The sequence below is a fragment of the Jaculus jaculus genome, chromosome 3 (genome assembly GCF_020740685.1).
Source record: "Jaculus jaculus isolate mJacJac1 chromosome 3, mJacJac1.mat.Y.cur, whole genome shotgun sequence".
In the NCBI taxonomy this organism is placed as follows: Eukaryota; Metazoa; Chordata; class Mammalia; order Rodentia; family Dipodidae; genus Jaculus; species Jaculus jaculus.
Genome location: NC_059104.1, coordinates 51,296,241 through 51,312,386, shown reverse-complemented (window position 1 = coordinate 51,312,386; position 16,146 = coordinate 51,296,241). Strand labels below are relative to the sequence as shown.

The following is a 16,146-nucleotide window of genomic DNA, read 5'->3' as shown; positions in this document are numbered from 1 at the left end:
CTCTATCTGATGGCTCAATGAAAAATAAAGATCTGTGGAGCATATCTGGCCAGAAGAAACAGGCTGATGCACTTACTCACTGGCTCATTATCCACTTTATGGTGTTGGCTACACTTACAGAAGAAGAAAAGCCACAAGACCAGTGGACATTTACCAAAGGGTGGGGGGTAAGAAAACACCAGCTGTTCCAGTATTTCAAATTAGGCAATTTGTTTTCGGTCCCTCCAGGTACCTGTGAAGTTATTTGCCAACACAATTCTGAGTTGTACATTTGTATATTCAAATATTCACTGTTTACAATGCAGGTTTGCCTTCCTTTTTCTTCATTCAGGGAGAAAACCTCCTGCCTCTTCAAATCCAATCTGTTTCTGTGAGTAAGCACCTAAACAAACCAAAGAGTATGCATTTTAGATCACTCTTCATGTACCAGCTGCGGTCGGGAAGCAATTAAAGACGCTCACTTGCAACACCTGCCGGCACAAGTTCAATTGCCTAGAAACCCATATAAAGCCTACCAGGCAGTTGTTAGCAATGTCAAGAGACCTGGCATGACCATACACACACACGCACGTGTTCATGTAAATAAGTACACTTATAAAAACAACTGCTAAAAGGACTGGAGAAGTAACTCACAGGTTATGCTACTTGCCTGCAAAGACTAACCATCAGGGTTTAATTCCTCAGTACCCACATAAAGTCAGAAGCACCAAGTGGCACATGTGTCTGGAGTTCATTTGCAGCAGCTAGAGGCTCTGGAACACCCAATCTTTCTGTCTCTCTTCTCTCTACCTCTCTCTGGTTGCAAATAAAGAAAGAAAAAAATTTAAACAGAAAAGACGGGGAAACAAGAGTGCAGGCTGGGGTGGTGGGTAGAGGGGTTTGGTATACATCTCAGTAAGAGCAACTATAGTGCTGGGGTCTGGTTTCCTTCGTTTCAGATGTACAGTGGTTAGATAGCAGAGGCAGCTGCAGGACTACATGGAATTGATGATACAATGTATTAAATACTTTTAATTAGCACTTTTTAAAGTCCTTCAGCTTATGGGTCACAGCAAAAGAAAGGACACACTCACCTAGTCCATAGGGTGGTACAGAAAGTAACTTGAAATAAGTAATTGATTAAAACAAGAAGCTACAGTCCAACACACAGCTTGCTGTTCATCTTATACACATCTTACTTATATAGTCACCTTATGACTAAGGCAACATAAAAAAATCTGAAATTTGCAATGGCTACTTCCCAAGGATATCTACTATTACATAATTTTATAATGTGCTAATTTCTAGGATATCTTGGATAAAACTGCAATCTACATAAAAGATATATTTAATAACAATGAATGTCTATCTATCATGGACCACTATGAAAACTGGATTAACAATAAATCTGCCCATAAAGCCCATCAGAGGAAAGGAATGTCAGAGAGCTTACATGAAGGAGGCTGGATATGATCTATTGTCTGCAAGAAGAAAGCAGGATATATAAACTGTTACCCATACACATAAGGGTCCTGAGGTGTGATGATATAAGAAAATACAAGCCAGGTCTTAAAAGACAGCGACTAGAAAGTAGGATGACAGTAACATAGAAGGACACAGTTAGGAAAAGGAGCTGATGAATTTTGGCAAACTACATGGCCACATTATCAATGTTGAAAGTGGAAAGAATACAGAAAATACATAGGAACCAGAATATGAAATATATGTACCCTACCTACATAAAGAAAAGAGACTCTCCACTGCGTAAGCTAGCTTTATGTTGCTGTAATAAATGTGTGAGATGAAGAAATTGCAAAGGAGAATGGTAACTTTTACTCAGTTTCAGAAGTTTTGGCACATGGTCGGTCATTAGCTCCTGTTTTTCCAGGCCCTTGGGAACACAGTACCTCACAGGATAACTTCTGGGAAGAAGCTACTCATCTCATGGTGCTCGGAAAGTGAGTGGGGCAGAGGAGGAACAGGAGTCTCACTGTCTTCTTTAACACAAAATAACCTAACTTTCCTCTACTGAGACCCGCATCCTAAAGGATCCTCAACCATCCAGTAAATTACAGGCTGGACATTCAGATAAGATGACTGAACAGGAGTCACACTAATCCAGCATAGGGAGAGAACTGAGCAAAACCACAGCAAAATACATTCTTTGTCTGAAAAGTAAGGATGCATAGGTTTTTATGCATCAGAGCGGAAAAACAGGAGACAGTAAGATCTACCAGAAAGGAGGAAAATCCCACCTAGGAGCTTGTGGACCAAAGCCGCAGGACCTACGCGGATCCACACACCCTCTCAGTGCCCAGCTGCAGGAGCAGAGACCAAATTGGATTTTCCAACCTCATCAGCCTCCTTGCAAAGTCAAGAAATCTGAAGGGGAGACAGCAGGACAAGGCAAGACAAGCTGAGCAGTTTCAGCACAACTCCAGGCTTCCTGCACTCTCCCATCCACGAACTGACAGAACCACAACCCTCCTGAGAACCCATTCAGCTCCTAGTAGCAGGGCATCCAGCATGGCAGATCAGACCACCAGATTCGCAGCACAACACAGAGGGATCCAGGTGAGTACTCAGCATTGGTGAGATTTGAAGCCAGTCCAAAAGGTAACAAGTCCGGCTGAAAAAATAAAAATAAAAGCAGGTACATAGGCCTGCACTGGAAGTGCTAATCTCTCTTTCCACGTCAGGGCACATTATGGGTTACATATTCTTGGTTGGATTTATCATTCTCAATAAGCCTGTATTTGGGGAATGAATATTGTTGCCTTTAAAAGTGCTCTCAGACTCTTAGGGCGTTTGTCTTTTCCTCTGTCATAATTGGGGGCAGGGTCTAATTCAGACCCAGGCTAAACTGGAACTTATTTTAGAACAGAAATCTCAACCTGCCAGCAGACTGAAGTGAGGATAGTGCAACACTTACCCTTAGGAATTTTGGCTTCATGAGGTTATCTGTTTGTTTCAATCCCCACACTTGCATATTCTGTGCTGGTTCTTATTGAATGGGTATATTGCTAAATTGAATTTTAGAGTTTATGAGTAAAATGCTCCACCCAGCCCACTGGAATACTTGAATAGCAGGCAAACTGAACACCTAGGATCACTTCTTCAGCTGGGTTGGAGTACAAGACCTACACTTGGCACCTGAAACTCCTACTCTAAAGGGACATAAAGTTGGATTTCCAAATCTAAAAGCACGACAGATTATTAGAAAACCCAAGTATCAAATCAACTCAGGATGCAAAAATGGCAACGTTATCATACAAAAAACACAAAGAATCAAGATAGATAATACAATCCCACCAAAAATTATAAATCCAACTAGAAATGGCCTCCAATGAGACTGTTTTAGATGAAACATCGGAAAAAGATTTCAAAAAAAATGATTTTATCTATGCTCAAAAAATTCAAAGAAGAAATCAAAGGAATCAAAGAAGAAAACAAATTCCTGAAAGAACTCCAAGAGAACCCAGAAAACCAGTTTAATGAAATAATGAGGTCATTACAAGACATGAATAAGGAAATAGAAATACTGAAGAAAATCCAGGCAGAAATCCTAGCAATGAAAAAAAAAACAGTCAGTCAAATTAAAAACTCTGTGGAAAGTCTCACCAGTAGAATGGATGAAGGAGAAAACAGAATATCTAACTAGAAGAGCAGGTGGCAGATCTAATACTGTACAACAAGAGAAAAACAAACTAATAGAAAGAAAGGTATGACTGGGAATTTCAAGACACCCGGGACACTATGAAAAGATCAAAAGAAAGAATCCAGTATATAGTAGAAGGAGAATTTCAATCCAAAAGCTTAGTAGACACCTTCAACAAAATCACAGAACAAAAATTTCCCCAAATTGGGAAAGAAATGCCAATGCAGAAGCTTTTAGAACACCAGATAGACAAAACCTGGAAAGAACCATGTTATAATTAAACTACTAAACACACAAACCAAAGAAAATATTTTGAAAACAGAGAGAAAAGGCAAATGTCCAGAAAGAAATTGGCCTCAATATCCATGACTTGCAGTGCCAAGGAAAACCTTCACAAGACCCTTATGATAGGAGAAAAATGCAATGATATCAAAATAAAACAGTCTGACTGAGAAACAGAGGGGATATGATGGAGAGTGGAGGTGTGAAAGAGAAGGTGGGGAAGGGGAGGTAATTATCACAGTTTATTGTCTGTAAGTAGGGAAGTTGTCAATAAAAACTGTTTTAGTTCAAAAATACTATTGTTGAAAGAAAACTATTACAGGCTGGGAAGCAAACCTTCAATACATGGACATTAGGGGTACAAAGTCTAATACCCACAGATAACAGAAATTACCTGAGGGAAAAATATACAGAGATGCATTTGGATTAAAGAAGACCATAGAATAAATGAACCTAACACATATATACAGGACATTTCATCCAAATGGGGCAGAATACACATTCTTTACAGCAGCACATGGAACATTCTCTAAAACAGACCATATATTAGTACACAAAGAAAATCTTAACAAATACAGGAAAAATGAAATAATTCCTTGCACTCTATCTGATCACAATGGGATCAAGCTACAAATCAATAGCAAGAAAAGCTATAGAGCATACACAAAATCATGGAAACTAAACAATACACTACTAAATGATGAATGGGTCAATGAAGAAATCAAGACGAAAATCAAAAACTTCATAGAGTCAAATGATAATGAGAACACAGTGTACTAAAACCTTTGGGACACAATGAAGGCAGTTCTAAGAGGAAAACTGATACCTTTGAGTGCCTGTATTAAGAAATTAGAAAGAAGCCTGGCATGGTGGTACATGCCTGTAATCGCAATACTCGGGAGGCAGAGGTACGAGGATCGCTGTGAGTTTGAGGCCACCCTGAGGCTACATAGTGAACTCCAGGTAAGCCTGAGCCAGAGGGAGGGAGGGAGGGAGGGAGGGAGGGAGGGAGGAAGGGAGGAAGGGAGGAAGGGAGGAAGGGAGGGAGGGAGGGAGGGAGGGAGGGAGGAAGGGAGGGAGAGAGGGAGGGAAGAAAGAAAGGAAGAAATTAGAAAGATTACAAGTAAACAACTTTAATGCTTCACTTAAAGCCTTGGAAAAAGAAGAACAAGGCAAACCAAAAACCAGTAGACAGGAAGGAAGAAATAATAAAGATTAGGGCAGAAGCCAGGCGTGGTGGTGCACACCTTTAATCCCAGCACTTGGGAGGCAGAGGTAGGAGGATTGCCGTGAGTTCGAGGCCACCCTGAGACTCCACAGTGAATTCCAGGTCAGCCTGGGCTAGAGTGAGACCCTACCTTGAAAAACCAAAAAGAAAAAGAAAAAAAAAGATTAGAGCAGAAATTAATGAAAAAGAAACAAACAAAAAAAACCCACAAAACAAAATAAACAATCTAAAGAATCAATGAAACAGTCAGTTCTTGAAAGGATAAATAAGATTGATAAACCTATAGTAAATCTCACCAAAAGAAAGAGAGAAGAAACATAAAATAATAAAATTAGAGAAGAAAAAGGGACGATCACAACAGTTACCAGAGAAATTTAAAAAAATCAAAGGAATACACTATGAAAATCTGAAAGAAATGGATGATTTCCTTGATTTATATGACCTACCTAAATTAAATCATGATGAGATTAACCACTTAAATAGACCTATAGCAAGTATGGAGATCCAAGCATTTATCAAAAATCTCCCAACTAAACAAAGACCAGGCCCACTGGGGAATCTTATCAGACCTTCAGGGGAAAACAAACATCACTACTTCTTAAACTTTCCCAGAAAATATAGAAAAAGAAGGAATCCTACCTAACTCCTTCTACAAAACCAGCAGCACCCTGATACCAAGACCAGACAAAGATAGAACAAAAAAAGAAAATTATAGACCAATCTCCCTCATGAACATAGATGCAAAACTTCTCAACAAAATACTGTCAAACAGAATACAAGAATATATCAGAAACATCATTCACCACGACCAAGAAGGCTTTATCCCAGAGATGCAGGGATAGTTCAACATACACAAATAGATAAATGTAATATATTATATAAATGGACTGCCATGTAGCAGGATAAAAAATAAACACACAGAAATAAGTAGCATTCCAATATGCTAATAACAAACACACAGAGTATGAAGTTAGAGGATCACTCCCATTCACAACTGCATCAAAATAATAATAATAATAATAAAGTACTTTGGAATAAACCTAACCAAGAACATGAAGGATCTCTACAATGAAAACTTTACAACACTCAAGAGAGAAATTGCAGAAGACACTAGGAAACTGAAAGACATCCCTTGTTCTTGGATCAGAAGAATCAATATTGTGAAAATGTCAATCTTAACAAAAACAATCTACACATTTAATGCAATCCCCATCAAAATTCCAATGGCATTCTTCATAGAAATAGAAAAAATACTCCAAAAATTCATTTGGAACGACAGAAAACCTCGAATATCTAAAACAATTTTGAGCAACAAAAATAAGGCTGGTGGTATCACCTTACTTTATTTTAACCTTTATTACAGAGCCATAGTAACAAAAACAGCATGGTATTGGCACAAAAACAGGTATGTAGATCAGTAGAACAGAATACAGGATCCAGATGTAAGTCTGAGTAGCTATGGCCACCTGATATTCAACAAAAATGCCAAAAATGTTTATTGGAGAAAAGACAACCTCTTCAGCAAATGGTGCTGGAAAAACTGCATATGTATCTGTAGAAGGATGAAAATAGATCCTTATCTATGTCTACGTACAAGAATTAAGTCCAAATGGATCAAAGACCTTAATATCAGATCAGAAACTGCTATAGGAAAAAGTAGGGGGAAATCCTTCAACATAATGGTCTGGGCAAAGACTTTCTGAATATAGCCCTAATTGCTCAGGAAATAAAACCACAGATCAACTGCTAGGACCTAATAAAATTACAAAGCTTTTGTATGGCAAAGGAAACTGTGAATATAGCAAAGAGGCAACCTACAGAATGGGAGAAAATCTTTGCCAGCTATACATCTGATAGAGGATTAATATCTATGATATACAAAGAACTCAGAAAACGAAATAATAAAAAAAAATCAAACAACCCAATTAAAAACTGGGCTATGGAACTAAATAGAACATTCTCAAAAGAAGAAATACAGATGGCATGTAAACATCTAAAAAAAAAAATCTACATCCCTAGCCATTAGGGACATGGAAAATAAAACTACTCTGAGATGCCATCTTACTTCTGTCAGAATGGCTACCATCATCAAAACATACAGCCATAAATGCCGGCAAGGATGCAGAAAAATAGCAACCCTTCTACACTGTTGGTGGGAATGCAATCTGGAACAGCCCCTGTGGGAATCAATGTGGAGGTTCCTGAGACAAGTAAGAATAGATTTACCATATGACCCAGCTATACCACTACTAGGCATATATCTTAAACACTCCTCTTACTCCCTTAGAGATAATTGCTCAACCATGTATATTGCTGCTCTATTCGCAATAGAACCAGCCTAGATGTCCCTCAACTGATGAGTGGACAATGAAGATGTGGCACATTTACACAATGATGTACTTACTCAGTAGTAGAGAAAAATGAAGTTATGAAATTTGCAGGAAAATGGGTAGATCTGGAAAGTATTATACTTTGTGAGGTTAACCCAAGCCCAAAAAGCCAAACGTGGGCGGGAGAGATGGCTTAGCAGTTAAGCGCTTGCCTGTGAAGCCTAAGGACCCCGGTTCGAGGCTCGGTTCCCCAGGTCCCACGTTAGCCAGATGCACAAGGGGGCGCACGTGTCTGGAGTTCGTTTGCAGAGGCTGGAAGCCCTGGCGCGCCCATTCTCTCTCTCTCGCTCTATCTGTCTTTCTCTCTGTGTCTGTCCCTCTCAAATAAATAAATAAATAAATATCCATTTAAAAAAATAATTAAAAAAAAAAGCCAAACGTCACATGTTCTCTCTCATATGGGAATGCTAGGTATAAATGACAGGTCTTCTATGTTAGTAGGAAGAACACTTAGTAGCAGAGGCCAGAGGGAAAGAGATTGAGTAAGGGAAAAGTAGAGGAAGGGCTAATCAAAATCTAAGAGGACAGCGGGGCATGGTGGCACACGCCTTTAATCCTAGCACCTGGGATGCAGAGGTAGGTGGGTCACTGTGAGTTCAAGGCCACCCTGATACTATATAGTGAATTCCAGGTCAGCCTGGGCTAGAGCAAGACCGTATCTTGGGGAAAAAAAAAAAAAACAAAACTAAGAAGACATAAATAAGTCATGTGGAAAAATACTTCTTTGGACAATGGAACACACAGGAGCCATAGATTGTTACTAGAAAATATTCCCCTGATGGAATGAATACCTTCCAGTGAGTTGTTGGCCTGGGAGGTCCCTGATGCCCCCAGAACATTACAGACCATTGCCGAGGCCCTTGGTTTCCCACCAGGAATAGATGGTAAGTTGCTATTGCTGAAGACTCCACATACTTGGGCTGCAAGGTCACTGAGAAATCCTGCTGGAGCTGAGCTGAAAACCTCCTCCATGTAGACCAGCTGACAGAAAGCAGGAAAAAGCAATGCTGCATGCAATTCAATGGGAGAGAGAAAAATCACCAGTAAAGACACTCATCAGTAGACACTGCAAGCCTTATGTTTGGCCAGCTGGGTCAAATAAGCCAATTGGTGCAATAGTGGCACATCTTTTATGAGGGAAACCAACCACCCTCTAATGTGACTGAAGGCCTGCTCCATGAGAGGAACACATCCCTGATGCTGAAAACCTTCAACAGGGGTAGTCATGAGACCAAGGGGTGTAACATCTGCTGGTGCCTGGCTACATGTACATACTATGCTCACCAAACTGCCCAGTAAGCACTTCTCTTAATGTTCATACCCAGATATTAATGCTACTCTCACTTTTGGCTAGAGAAGCTTCTCTTTTCAGATGGCAGTGACTTTGTGATGACTCAGAAAGCATCATGGTGCTGAGAAGAAGTGACAAAGAAGTGCTTAGCACTGAAATTTCTCTATCACACCTCCAAGGCTCAGGGTCCATTGAGGAAGAGGTGGCGGAAAGAATGTAAGAGCCAAAGAAAGGGTAGGACTCCTTATAACATGCTCCTCCAGACACAAAGTGGCCTGGATATCCATGACCTCACAGTACTTGACACTACCTACACAAGACCATCATAATAGGAAGAAAAGATCATGACCTCAATACAAGAGAGACTGATTGAGAGGAGGAGGGGATATGATGGAAAGTGGCATGTCAAAGGGGACAGTGGGAAGAGGAAGGGAATTACCATAGGATATTGTTTACAATTATGGAAGCTGTCAATTAAAAAGAAAAGAAATTCCCTGCAGGAACAGAATGAGTATTAAAAGTTTTAATGTTAGATACCCTAGCAACTGAAAGAATAGACAAAATACAGGCAGAAATGTTTTCATTAGAAGGATCTATCACTGAAAAAAGTTCTCTCAAACAATCCCAAAAGAAAAACTTAATTCTGTACTATAATGAAAACTGAAAAAAAAAGTCAATCTCTTCCTCCTCCCCCTGCTCTTCTTCCTACCTCCTTCACCTCTTCTTCCTTCTTCTCTTTCTCCCCCCCTTCTCTTTCTGTTACTCCCTCTCCTCTCTCATTGTCATGCTATGCATCCCTGGGGCTACAGTACCTCCAAATAACAGGAACTCAATGCAGGAAAAGAAGGTGAGTTTACAAAGCTTATGTTAGAAATTCAAGCAACTGTAAGGAAGACAAACTTAAGCTATGTAGCCCAGGTTTGCCGCAAGCTTAACGCAATACTCTCTCAGCTTCTTGAGCGCCATGATTGTGCTGTGTACCACATGCCTGGCTTCTTCACTTCTTCTTCAGTGCCACCTTCCAAAGCATCTTTTCTGATCCCCTCAACAGGTGATAATCATTACCTCAAAATTTCCACTCTTAATTTACTACCCACATCATACTTTAATTTTACAAAGCTACTACCAGATTACAAAATCCATGGAAAATAAATGTTACTTTAACTTTATTTGCATCCCAGGAAAAGGGAAGTTAAAATTATTTAAAAGAGAGAAATTTTTAAAGTCCCATCTTGATTTAAAATGAAAAAAATGTAAGAATTGCTGCTTGAAACCACACTTACCACTCATTTATGCACTCCACATTTGCTGGGTATCTGTTGTACTCAGGAAGTGTTCTACATGTTGAAATAAGCAAAGGAATAAAGCCAGAAGAATTTCTGCTGAATTCTCGAAATGTACCCAAGAGGATATACAAAATAAGGGAAACTCTTCCTAGAGTAGTTTAGTTTCATTCCTATGAAGAGCATTGATTCTGTATCCTACTGAATGTACCAAGTCGACCTTTACATTCAGACATTACCAAATACATCCCCTACGGAGTAGCAGCGATACAGAAGAATATGCACCTCACTAGAGAAAATGAGTGTCAGACTCTCACAGTATGTGAAACTATGGAGGAAATATCAGTAAAAGCTACTACTGTTCTTTTGCTCCCAAAACTGACCTTAATCAATGATTACTGACTGTCTCCCCCAGGAGTATGTAAGGTCCATAAGGCAGAGCTATGATCAGCACTATTCATCATGGTATCTTTACTGCTACACCACTATCTTTTACACCATAGCCTCCATTCAAAATATGACTTCACAAAAGCTTGTGGCATGAACTATTCCCATGCCAATATACTGTGCTCTTCCAAGTGACTTGAACAAAAGAAGACATGAGCTGGACGTGGTGGCACACACCTTTAAGCTCAGCACTCAGGAGGCAGAGGTAAGAGGGTCGCTGTGAGTTCGAGGCCACCCTGAGATTACATAGTGAATTGAAGGTCAGCCTGAGCTAGAGTGAGACCCTACCTCCCCCCACCAAAAAAAAGACATGGACCCTTGCTATAACCATACATTACCATATTTTTCATCTCTAGAACTGACCTTAAAACAATTTTTATAAACCCAAAGAGCAGTTTACAATCTATCCTTGTAGGAATGTTATTAAATGGTAAAATAATACTAACTCAAGAGAAAGGAAAAACCTACCAACAACTGCTTTTAGTAATAAATTTAAAAAAAAAAAATGGTACTCCACCAGAGTACCCAAAGAACTCTGTAAATCCAAGTATACAAAGGGGGAAGAAGATAAATTATCTTTCTTTCTTTTCCTTTCTTTCTTTTCTCTTGTTTTTCAAAGTAGTCTCACTCTAGCCCAGGCCAACCTGGAATTCACTATGTAGTCTCAGGCTTGCCTTGAACTCACAGTGATCCTCTTACTAAGCCTCCCAAGTACTGGGATTAAAGACGTGCACCACCACACCAGGAAGACAGAAGTATCTTTCCAATTCAAAAAGAATACAGTGTTCATCAGAAGGTAATATTTAAACATTGCTTCGAGTGACATGTTTCAAAATGATGAGTATTTTTCTTGGCATAGGTATGCATTATGTAATAAATATTTAAAAATTAGCACTCTAAGTATTCCTTTTAAAACAGCTATGAAAATTTAATGTTTGTATGAATTTAACAAATGTAATTTTGATTATCTTTTGATTTATTATTTTTCAAATCTGTGTGTATGATATGTATGGGTGGGATGTGCATGTGCTCATGTGTGGGAATGTGGGAACAGGCATGCCACATGTGCATGTGAAGGTCAGAAGACCTCGGGTGTAAGTCCATGCCCTCCATCTTGTTTGAGGCATGGCCTCTTGTTCATTTCAGTGTATGCAGGCTGGCTGGGATTCTCTTATATCCAGCACCCATCTAACCATTGAAACACTGGGACTATAGACGCATACTACCATGCCCAGCTTTATATGAGTTATGGGAATCAGAACCCCAGTCATTATGCTTGCACAAAAGAGTTTTATCCAGCATCATCTCCCCAACCCAATTCATCATGTAATCTTGAAGTTTCTATTCAAGGATATGCATCCAAACAAAAAAGGTAAATTAGGTGAACTTTGAAGCAATATTACACCCCCAAATCTAGTAATAGATTCAGCAAATTAACAGTTGGACACTTTTAATAAAACTTTAAACAGAATAAAAGCAAGTATCTCATGTGTTACTGGTAGTTCATACTTAAATCTCTGAGAAGTAAATCACAACTAAATTCTGGATTTTATAACTAACTTTCCAATTAATATTCAGTTACCACATGATTAATAATTAAATACAGTGGTACTGCTGGCAAATGCTTAGCAATCATTTCTTGGGAAAAGATAAAGAACAACTTAGATGTGCTAGACTACGGAATGTAAATACTACTATGTCATAGTCGACCACAAGGAAACAGTACATGATGGAGGAAAAGAGGCTGCTTCCAGAACAGTAACAATGTCCTGAACTATTTATGTATATAATACATTGGTTGAGTTGGAAAATACAATGAAAACTATACAGTCCATACTGCAATGAAATTAGAATTCTTTGGGAAATCATGAATCTACACAAGTTTCAGTATCACCAACTGAAAGCTTTAATTTATTTTGGAATGTTCAACCACAATCTTATTTCATCTATACATTTTATCACGTATAATACTAATTAAATTTAATAAAGTGAATGAATTTAGAGTCTGTCCTTAAAGGTATTATATGTATATTACATGTATTGAACTGATATACTCAATGGCACCTTTAAAAGTTATTTTCTTAAGCCGGGCGTGGTGGTACACACCTTTAATCCCAGCACTTGGAAGGCAAAGGTAGAAGGATTGCCATGAATTTGAGGCCACCCTGAGACTACATAGTGAATTCCAGGTCAGCCTGCCCAACCTTGAGTAACCAAGAAGTAAATATATTTTCTTATTCAAAGACAGTTTATTTTTGACTTATACATTCTCCATATATGTCACATACAGATATAGATAGTATTTAAAAAATAACGAAAGTAGTTAACATAAGCCATTACATCAAATCGATTTCTGCACAGTGAATTTCCTTGTCATCGTCAACTTATGCTTAAAATACAGCAATATATACTATTTAGTAGTCAATAATAATAATTTACATCTATAAGAAAAAAGCTTGTTTTTTAATGTGCTTCTCTAAACAGTACTCAAAACTATTAATAATGTTATTCGTTACTGTTTTTCACAAATCTAGAACAGAAACCCTTTTCTTTTCCCTTCACCTAAGGTGCTTCATGTAAAATATCAGTCATATATGCTTTCAGATTTTGAACACTATGTAATACAGTACAAAAGTATGTTTATATACACACAAATACACATATAAAATGTTTAGTCTTCATCAAGTGAATTATCTTATTTTTTTCTGTATTTTCTTTTTCCCAATAAATTATGCCTCATAGAGATTCCTCTTATCTGACATTATTCCAGTTCTTTGGTTTCCAAGTACTTAGCAAGGAAAATCAAACTGAATGAAACACTTTTTTATATATTCCTTCATCTATCAGTGATTTTAATTTTATGTCATTAAAGTTTAGGAGTGAAACTCTTGGGTCAAGGAGATCCATACTGTCTTTCCTCTCAGATATTTCAACCAGGTTTTCAAAACTGCTACTTGACTTCACAGGTCAATAAACAATGGGAACAGTAAAACTGTGATGGATAAAAGATTATTTGAATTTGGATGTCCCAAAGTAAAACTGTTTGCATAGGTATTTACTTAGAGGTTTTTCATAAATTATCTTTTTCGACCCTTCCCCCATTTTTTCTGTTGGCATTTCCCCATCTGCCTCTGGAGTTTTATTTCTAGTCATACATAAAAACTCACTGCAGGCCAAGATATTAATTATTTGTCAAAATCATTCGATATGGTTTTACCACCTCTTACTTCTCTTTTCTCATTTTTAATCTGTCACACAAACAGCATTAGTATTTTTCTACATAATGATTATGTTTTCTTTCATTGTTTCAAGATTTCTAAATAGAGAAAGCCATTGTGCAGTCAGGAAAAAGGGCATCCATGCTCAGGAAGAGGACCAGGAAAATGAGAAGACACTGAAATCACACTGTATAACTGGAATTGCTGCCACCTCTTACAGATATAAATGCCAATAAAACTTCTTTGCTATAATTTTTTCATGTCAGATTTCTACCACTGACAACCCAGAGAGATTTGACAAGTACCACTAGGTAATACTCACCTGAACTGTTATACTGGATACACTGTCATTTTTATGTCAGTAGAAGAAAATTAATACTATATAAACTATTTTCCATTACTAATGTCAGTCATTCCACATCAATACATGTTTGTAAAAAAAAAAAAATCCATACACACTACATATTAAAGAAAATGGAATGTAACTATTTTTTAATATACAACAGTCAAAGCTCTGAAAATCTATGTGTAATTGACAATATTACTTGAATTATGTCTAAGAAATATAGTGATAATGATTTCCATTTGCCAAATGCCTCTTTCTTATAAAAAAAAAACTGTGCTTCCAATATTGTGTCTTTTTATGCCCTAAGGCATAAAACCTCACTTCCAAAGACACTGTGCCAAAGACAGAAATGACAACTAGATATCTAGAACATATTTACCACTTTACATGTTTGTCCTCAAGCCATAAGCCTCAGGGTCACTTGTGTGCTACTTGCTGGAGTAGGATAGAACAGAACATTGTAGCCACAGAACAGCTGATAGCAAGGTTCTGGTTTCATGGCATGGGCCTGTGGATGCAGCTCTAGGATCCTGCACACACACCTCAGAATTATTTACCATTACAGATAACCATGTTTTTATAGCAAACCATACTTTTTCAAAGGAATAAACCACTTTCCTCTCTCAGATGTGAAGCAGGAAGGAAGGCTGGGCACAAGTATTTTTCACAAAAAAGGACCAGGTCTGAACAGACTTTAGGAACCTATATTCTGTACTAGTATTCTCTCATATTTCTGATCTTAAATGGGCTCCAGGCAGCTTGCATGCATTTTTACTAATATCCAATTTCCACCAATGTCTGTTCTGAATTCAGCTCTTCCCAAAACCATCCTCATTTCTGCTCCCTGCCAGCGTAAGCCTTTGCCCCTTACCCTACTGTGGTGGTTTTGATTAGGTTTCCCCTGTAAACTCATTTGTTTTGAAAGCTGATGGCAACTTAGGAGGTAGAGCCTTGCTGGAATAGATTATTGTAGGGTGGGCTTCTGGCTGTTACAGGCAGTATCCTCTTGCCAGAGTTTGGCTCATTCTCCTGGGGCTATTTTTTGTTGTTGTGTTGTGTTGTGTTGTGTTGTGTTGTGTTGTGTTGTGTTGTGTTTTAATATGGGAATTTATGTGTCATCCGTGCTCAGGGGCCATGCTAGTCTCTCTGTATTGTGACGGTTTTAGTGCTGCTGAAGCAAGCACTTTTGGTGCTGTTTCCATTTGCTGTGGCAGAGGTGATGTCCAGCCTCTGCTCATGCCACTCATTCCCCTGCCATCATGAACCTTCCCCTCTATAGTGTAAGCCAAAATAAATTATTTGCTCAAGCCGGGCATGGTGGAGCACACCTTTAATCCCAGCACTCAGGAGGCAGAGGTAGGAAGATCACCATCAGTTCAAGGCTGCCCTGAGACTACATAGTAATTCCAGGTCAGCCCGGGCTAGAGCAAGACCCTACCTCAAAAAAAAAAAAAACCTTTCCTCCTATCAGATGCTTCCAGTTAGGTATTTTTTTCCCAACAACTCAAAGGTAACTACAACAGAAAACTGATTCCAGGAGTGAGATAATTACTGCTAAAAATTTGACTGCATAGCTTTTGGACTTTTGAAACTGATTTATGGGAGGAACGTGGAAGGATTTGAAACCTTAGCCTAAGAGATACCTTACAGTGCTGAAAGCAGAGTTTGATAAACTATTCTAGTCAGAGTTGAAAGACCTAAATGTAGAAAGAAAGATAGAACTTGGCCCAGAATGCGGAAGAAGTTTGTCTAAGAGACTTACTGCATTCTTCTTTCCTGTATCCTGAGAACATGTGCAGGGTTGCATTGTGTAGAAATTGACTGGTGTGAGCAAATGGATATAACACAGAAAGAAATGAAAGTTGCAGGCAGGAGAGAGCATCTGATAAGCTACAATTGTCTGAGAAATTACCACCATTGAGACTGGGCCAGCTGTTTTGCTTTGGAACAGCAGAAAGAATACTGACTCTTGAAAGCAGGGTTCTAAATGTTAAAGAACTTTTTGCAGCTCTTCTTTCCTCCTG

The 16,146-nt window shown here is 38.5% G+C and overlaps 1 protein-coding gene across 4 annotated transcripts in view; it reads right to left on the bottom strand.

Annotated features, from left to right (window-relative positions):
• Window positions 1-16,146, bottom strand: part of Diaph3 (diaphanous related formin 3) — a 530,142-nt gene that overhangs the window by 383,635 nt on the left and 130,361 nt on the right. Inside the window, exon 1 of one of the 4 annotated variants that reach the window (XM_045145420.1) lies at window positions 233-363. The exons of the other annotated variants lie outside the window; for them this stretch is intronic. Coding sequence (XP_045001355.1) covers window positions 233-271 — 39 coding nt within the window. The 5' untranslated portion in view covers window positions 272-363. Of the gene's footprint in view, window positions 1-232; window positions 364-16,146 lie in introns of those variants that run through there. 4 annotated transcript variants of the gene reach the window in all.